The sequence below is a fragment of the Mizuhopecten yessoensis genome, unplaced genomic scaffold (genome assembly GCF_002113885.1).
Source record: "Mizuhopecten yessoensis strain PY_sf001 unplaced genomic scaffold, ASM211388v2 scaffold2091, whole genome shotgun sequence".
NCBI classification, from domain to species: Eukaryota; Metazoa; Mollusca; class Bivalvia; order Pectinida; family Pectinidae; genus Mizuhopecten; species Mizuhopecten yessoensis.
In genome coordinates this window covers 528,250-535,634 of record NW_018404373.1, presented here as the reverse complement: position 1 = coordinate 535,634, position 7,385 = coordinate 528,250, and the positions used below count along the sequence as shown (strand labels likewise).

General features: G+C 33.3%; 1 protein-coding gene across 1 annotated transcript in view; it reads right to left on the bottom strand.

Moving 5' to 3' along the window:
* Positions 1–989: 989 nt before the first annotated feature.
* LOC110445151 (trichohyalin-like) overlaps positions 990–7,385 on the bottom strand; it is a 125,307-nt gene continuing 118,911 nt past the window's right edge. Inside the window, exons 58-62 of the mRNA XM_021489584.1 lie at positions 5,717–5,806; positions 3,604–3,701; positions 2,631–2,739; positions 2,331–2,400; positions 990–2,070 (exon numbers count right to left, since the gene is read on the bottom strand). Coding sequence (XP_021345259.1) covers positions 2,007–2,070; positions 2,331–2,400; positions 2,631–2,739; positions 3,604–3,701; positions 5,717–5,806 — 431 coding nt within the window. The 3' untranslated portion in view covers positions 990–2,006. The remainder of the gene's footprint in view (positions 2,071–2,330; positions 2,401–2,630; positions 2,740–3,603; positions 3,702–5,716; positions 5,807–7,385) is intronic.

The window sequence follows — 7,385 nt, the reverse complement described above, 5'->3', positions numbered from 1 at the left end:
GAAGCAGACATTTTATGAAAATATGTTTCTTTTTCTTCATCGGGACATATATATCAAAAAGTGGTGGTAATGAAAAATCAGTCCAGTACATGTAGTACTAGTGTAGGAATTTATTATTTAGCAAGAAAATTGGCTAGTAAAGAGAAGGACAACTTCTCAAACAGTGCAAAGTAATATCTCTTGTCAAAAGCTCGGGGCCTTGTCGTCTGCTTCCCATATTTGATATAAATATTGAATAGGAAGTCATTCTGGAACTAGTTCCCAGAAATTTACAAGAAGTTATGAATATCATCATTACATGTGCATATTTATAATTATTGACATCTGAATTAAACATACATATGGAGGAGCGTTTCTGTCACAGGTACTGTCTGCTATAACTCATTACAAGTTCCTGTGATCAGTATGATATCACTTCCGTACCTACCCCTCCCAACGAACCAAAGATGAAAATACTTCTGAAATGTTGGACACAAAATGAACATAGCTTACTAGTATCACTGGCTTAGCTTAATCTAACTTTGTGCTACTAGTACATAACTTCTCTCATCCCGATATCATGGTCAGGACGACCCACAAAACAGCTATAGTTTAGGGAACATAATCAGTATTGTACAATTAGCATAATGTAAAACAAACATTTTGTATCAATAAATTATATTTGGAGGGGTAAGTGCAATACATACTAACAAGTGCTGAATTTATTATTACCTGGGTAATATTTCACTAACTTATATAGGACATCATTTTAACAAATATCACAGTCTGGGAGAACAATAAATAAAGCTGATGTACAAACACAATAGGTGTATGTCTAGCAATACATCTGATTTTGACACAGAAGGCCACTTTGTATTGTGTTTCTGTGTTCACCATACATAGAACAAAATTCAAAAGCTTGCAAAAAAATTCTATATGACAAACTTAAAAAAAAATATCAATACAATAAAAAAGTCTTCTACAATATATTTGAATTTGAAATTTCCTTTTTTCCCTTTTAAATATCACAAATATTTTTTATTAATTATTTTTTATTAATTATTTTTTTTATGTTCTAAATTATTTGTTGACTTTACCAAAATTGTTTTCTTGACCGTTCTTGTCTTGTCAAGTTAATCTTTCATTCTTAAAAGAAAATCCCCCAAAAATGAATATCATAGACATTTAAAAAAAGCTTTACTGTAATGTTCAAAAATACAACAAACAAAACAGTTAATGATATAAACAACAATTTGACATTGAATATATTTCCAATGCTTCGGACGGACAAATGGACATATAACTTCGTGGTCCCTGTGACACACTGTGCCAGTACAATGGAACAAACTGAATTATTCTACATATTAATATCTACATGCTTATTGGTCCATCTAGGATACTACAATGTAGCTATAAAGCAAAGTCTCAATTTTATCACCAGGATGAGGAAAATCATGGAATGGGCCAATAAAAATATATACCCCCGGTATATAGATTATCATGGATTGTATGCGTCTTTAATTTCCATGAATGATATCCATATTGGGGAAAGTTGGCCACACCAATATTCCTGATTCCTATATTATCTGTATTACAAAACAAATGATTTGATTAGGGTAAAAACCTGGTGCCTGTCACCCCGGAATCACATTGTACATAACAGCATTTTGTTTCCGAACCCTCAGATTTGGTATGGACAGTTTGTAGCCAAGTCTGTTTCTTTTTTTCCCCATTTCCATGGTTACATATCCACAATTATACATGTAAATATTCGTCAATATTTTTGTCATTTCACATGAACAAACTTTCCATGAAAACGTTCACATCCAGTGGAAAACACTTCTGTACTTTGAGTTTTCCTGGTTGGCCGTTTAAATGTCACAACATCTGGCCGTATCGTGAACACGATTTCACCCAGACCCATTGTCCAGTCTTGAGTCTGTTTATGCTGGCAGGTTTGATATGTATTGAAATCGTCCTTTTCGATATTTATATAAATATTAAAGCACTAGAGAGCTAGGGAGACGTTATAACTGTTTATTGCCTGGTTGTAGCCACGTATCGTCCTGAAGGGTTTGTCCAGATGGCGGTCTGCAATGAGAAACACACCACATTGTAAACAGGTGCGATAATCCCAGACAATAGGAACATAAGCCTTAATGTATTACCGTTTTGTTTGTTTGTTTGTGTTTCCAAAACATAAGAACCCTTTGACATGAAAGTAGGTCAAGGTTATTTAAATGAACAAACAAGATAGTCCTCCAACCTTGCAAGCAACAGGACAAATATGACTCAAGACATCATTGTTTTGAAGAAGTTGTTTCAACTGACTGTACAACTACCACACTTACCTGTTATATCTCTGCTTGGCCATGAAGTTTTCTAGAATTTCATCAGGGTCTGCCATCGAAACCTCATCAGCTGTAAGTAATAATACGACATCGTTGTCAAAGTCTGCTTTGATAGGAAAAAACATTTTACTACCTACTGAAATTCTGAAGGAAAGAAAATCGCAATCACATATGAACCTGAACACAATTACTGACTCAAAAACATGAAGACAAAAGGAAAAATGAAAATTGTGGACAAAAGCAATGTTAACTTTATCGAAATGGAGGATTATTTTACAAACAGAAATGTATCAAACTGACCGTTCATCTGCTGTAAGCGTCTGATCCTGGCGTCGTTCTTCCTCTGCAGTCTGTCGACATCCAGACTAGATACGGACCCCATCACATTGGACGGGCCAGCCAGATCATGCTGTGGACACAGAACATAGCAAAACTTAGCAGTATCCTAACATGAATTTCAGTTGAACCTAACACTAGTTTTCCTTACACAATAACTAGTTGAATTTAGAATTTTACCTCATTTTAACCTTTGAAAGTATACCGTACACTAATTTCATCTTTCTTGATTTTCATAACATGATGAAAATTTTGCTCTTTTTAAGGTTGGTACATGGTAAATACCATATTAAAACTGCACTCTCCCAAAGTTCTGACAGTTTTCTTACATTAGTTTTTGATATCTCTATTTCTAGTAAAATTTACAAATTTTGTTACATTCAAATTTCATCATAAAAAGCCATACCAGGTATTTATCTTTTTCAATACATTCCTGATTGTGAAATCAGTATTGAGTTTATGGTATCATTTCAATCACCAGTATCTATATCTAAAGACTAAATATTTCTAAAGAACAAATCCTTTTTTTGTTATAATTTGTTAACAGCCCATTTAGAAATGCAGGCTTATGTTATTCATTTGGACAGCTTTATACTACAAAGACTGTCACTGCAGTCACAGGTGAAAACACTGCCTTAAATATTGAATGCTGATGTGGTTACAATTATGGCCTACTCAAGGCAAATCCTCCCGAGATCATGCTTGGAACACCATCCATTCATCGCGGTCAACTTATCAAGTAATCTTTAGTTTTAAACCAACAACATTAACAAAGGGCAACTGATCAATATCAGGCAAAGACTGTGTCGTAAAATCTACTTGGCGTAAATGAAACAAAAAATAAATTGATGACAACACCAAAACTTTCAAATTTCCATTTCGATGGATTTAGCTTGGGTCAATTTTCCCTTCACAAGACACAGCTAGTACAACTTACCAGGGGTGTGGCCCGTTCCCTCCTCCTAAAGCGGGCAGAATCATTCCTCTTTGGCATGTCGTCGAAGTCCTCCGGGAAGTGATTAACATTTTCTACATCTGTTGGAATACAAATCTCTCTATGAGGTCATGAGAATAACACTAACATCTCAAACTGGTTCCCCACGATCACGTTTGTATAATTGATCAACAATTACATCAAGTTTAACACTACCGGTATATCATAATATACATGTATAGCAAAATTCAAATCACCTGATGAGCCCCAAGATACATGAACATTTAACTTTTTATTATATATAAAAAGTAATGTTAAATACACATTTTGTAAGAGAATTTTTCTGTTCTAAGTCGAATAAAATTTTAAAAGAATAGTAAATATTCTTATACATTTGTAAACATATCTCATGATACAATAATTATATTTCACAAAACATGTAACATCATATTTACCTACATGAAAAATAAATGTGCATACATTTTTCCTAATAACAAAAATTTGTAATAGTATCTGTGAACCAAAAAAATGAATAAAATAGAAATAATTATTCTATTGTCTTTTGGGTTAATAATTGTGAGCTAGGAATACAATTGGTAACATGTAATGTTAACAAGGAGAACTATACAATCCATACATACACTGTGTCAATTAATAAGGTAATCTTTGGTTTGGTTAGTGTGTTAACGAGGAGAACTATATATACACTGTGTCAATTGATAAGGTAATCTTTGGGTTAGTTAGTGTGTTAATGTATAAGGAGTATTAAGTTTTCATAAGCCTGGTAACTATTCATAAAATATTCAAATGTACGTCTGTTCTCTAGTCTAATAATTCTGCTATAACTTTATTATTTATGTACTTTAAAGAGCACATTCTTGCTGTCAAATTGTTTACATCGAATCGGGGTACACACATCACACAATCCAAAGGGGTAGGAATTGTACAGGTGGGCGTGACCCTTCCCACTTCCATATATGGTGTTTGTAGGCTCTTCCCACACCCTTATATGTATATTATATATCCCTTATATATCCATATATGTACAATGTACCCTCGATCCCACATGCATATTTCCATGAGGAAGATTATGTGTGCTCATAATTAAAACTTATAAAAGCATGAATATGTACACCCTAGGGGAAAATAACACTTAAAAAGACATATTTTGGGCAGTTCTCTCAAATGAAATCATCAGATCTAAGAAAATAAGAATAGTTTAGCAAATTCACTGGTTGAAAATGCTCAGTTCTAGGGTCCAAAATCGAGAGTCTCCCTCTAAAATAGGGAGAGTTGGCAAGAATGCATATTTTGTTCCATAATAGATGACACAATATTTTCCTACATTTTCAATGTATTCATGATTTCAAACTCTCCTTAGAAACAGCAGGTCGATATTCTCTTTATGACGTTTCACTTAAATTGAAATGTCACAATGCTTTCGGCCAAATGCAGTACTTTTCTCCTGAAGATTTTCATATGTTCTTCATTGTTTATTTGTAACAATTACTTACTTTTAATTCGGTGAATTTGTGAATTTATGAACCTAAAAAGTTATATTAACCTGACTTTGTCTCGGTCAATATCACATTATCAGGTCATATATTCTAAACTCACCTTCACCTCGACTGAAGTCCATAATTGATGATTGTACACCTTAAGCTTCCTACTTCCTACACACATACAAAATGTAGCCTGCTTTTATATATTTAGATATATGTGATTGTAGTGTTATAGAATGTTTCGTATAGATACAATATGAACATTGACTTTTACATGTGTTATATATATAGTCCAACATCCGATACTTTAAAAAAACACTTTACCCAACAACTAAATATTGTATATACTTGGGCTACAAACCAGTAACCACTTCTATCATAAAATTCTAGCTTTATTCCACTACGTTACAAGGTAACTTTTCTCACATTCTCTGGTGCATGCTAGTTAAATAATTTTGTTATTGCATCCACATTTCATCAATAAAATATTACTGGTTACAATGCTGTAGGAAATATGAAACATGCCAAATTCCAGTGTAGGATTAAGGATGACCATGCCCAGGTTTAATTAGAACAATGCCACACCCAGTAAGTAAAACACATGCAGAACCAACCTATGAATGCTGTGTTGGCTTGGAGCAGAGATCTTGGCGTGCCGGTCCCTTGGCGCGCTGACATACCTAGGTCATTTGGCGGAACGTAGCCTGTCGGACACGATACTTGGTTAATTACACAACAGTGGAAATATTACGGAAGTCTTAAGTAAAAGCTTGTGTGATTAATAGAAGAATTTTTCTAAATACAACCTCGGATCACTTACAATCAATAAAATACAATTTAATAAATTTTCCCTTTAGCAATTTCCTATTTTGTAAATTAAGGTAACAACTTTTCCCCCCTTAAATTCAGAATTATAAACATGTACAGTATTTTTGCTTATTTGTATTAAAAAGAAAATTGTGAGGTTTTTGATTTTGCAAATTACCGGTAAAAAGTTATTAAAAAAATATGGCGATTTGTTTATGCTTGTTTTTTATTATTTCTACTACCAACTGAGATTAAAGTTTGATAAAAATAATATTTTGATTGTAGAAAACTATTGTAGGTACTAATTAATGTCAATGATCCAAGGTTGTTGCAGAATCTAGAAAATATTGCAACTTTTGTAGACTAGAAAATAAGCAGATATTATTAGGAAATACTTCAAAAGATTGTCAACAAAAGTCTCAATAATAGTTGATGGTGCTGAAAATTGAAGGCATGAAATAACTTGTGAATTCTTCAGTATTTGAAATGCATTCTAATTAACTATTCTCGTCAATATTATGATCCATTTCTAAAATATTTTACACAAGATCCTTAAACTACACTTTATCAATCTAATGTCAACATCCAGTCAACCTTGGTCATAGGAAAAAGCAGTAAGCTATCGCAGAAAATTAAAGATGTAAAAAGGGTGAAGAATTCACAATCAACCCTACACTAACAGGTGCACAAGAGAAAATCATTTAAATACACTATTACAAATAAATCACAGCTACAAAACTTGTGGAGGGTAATATAAACCACTACTGTAGCTAGGTAAACAAAATCTGGTTTACATTGACGATGTGAGTGGAGTTCCCAGGCGTGGAACCGACCTGTCGGGGAGACGTACTCTACAGTACAGAGGAGTACAGTCAGTATCAATACTGTAGTAACATCCGAGTACATGTATCTACAGCTATATCAAACACTGGCTTACTGATCAATTAACGTACACATTAATTTACTGATAGATTTTGTAACTATTACAACTGGAAACAAAAATACAAGTCTACAGCTATATCAAACACTGGCTTACTGATCAATTAACGTACACATTAATTTACCGATAGATTTTGTAACTATTACAACTGGAAACAAAAATACAAGTCCTGGGATTCATAATGATTATTTTCAGAAAATATGAACAACAAGAGGCCCATGGGCCTTAACGGTCACCTGATATATTTATACAGAGAGTTGATTTCGTTTTTAACATGAACAGAAATATTATTCAAAGTGACAAAAAACAATAAAACCACCTTATTCAATATCAAGCATACAGATTTCAGACTAAAAAGGATTTGAAACTAGCACCTCTGATTCTAAACAAGGAAAATGAAGAAATTTTAGCACACTGACTCCCTTGAGCCCCACCCTACAGCCCTTGGGGGTAGGGCTGGCTCAAAATTTTCAAAGTATCAAACTGTCAACTCAAGGTTATAATTCCAATCAAGTTATTAACATGTAATATTCAAA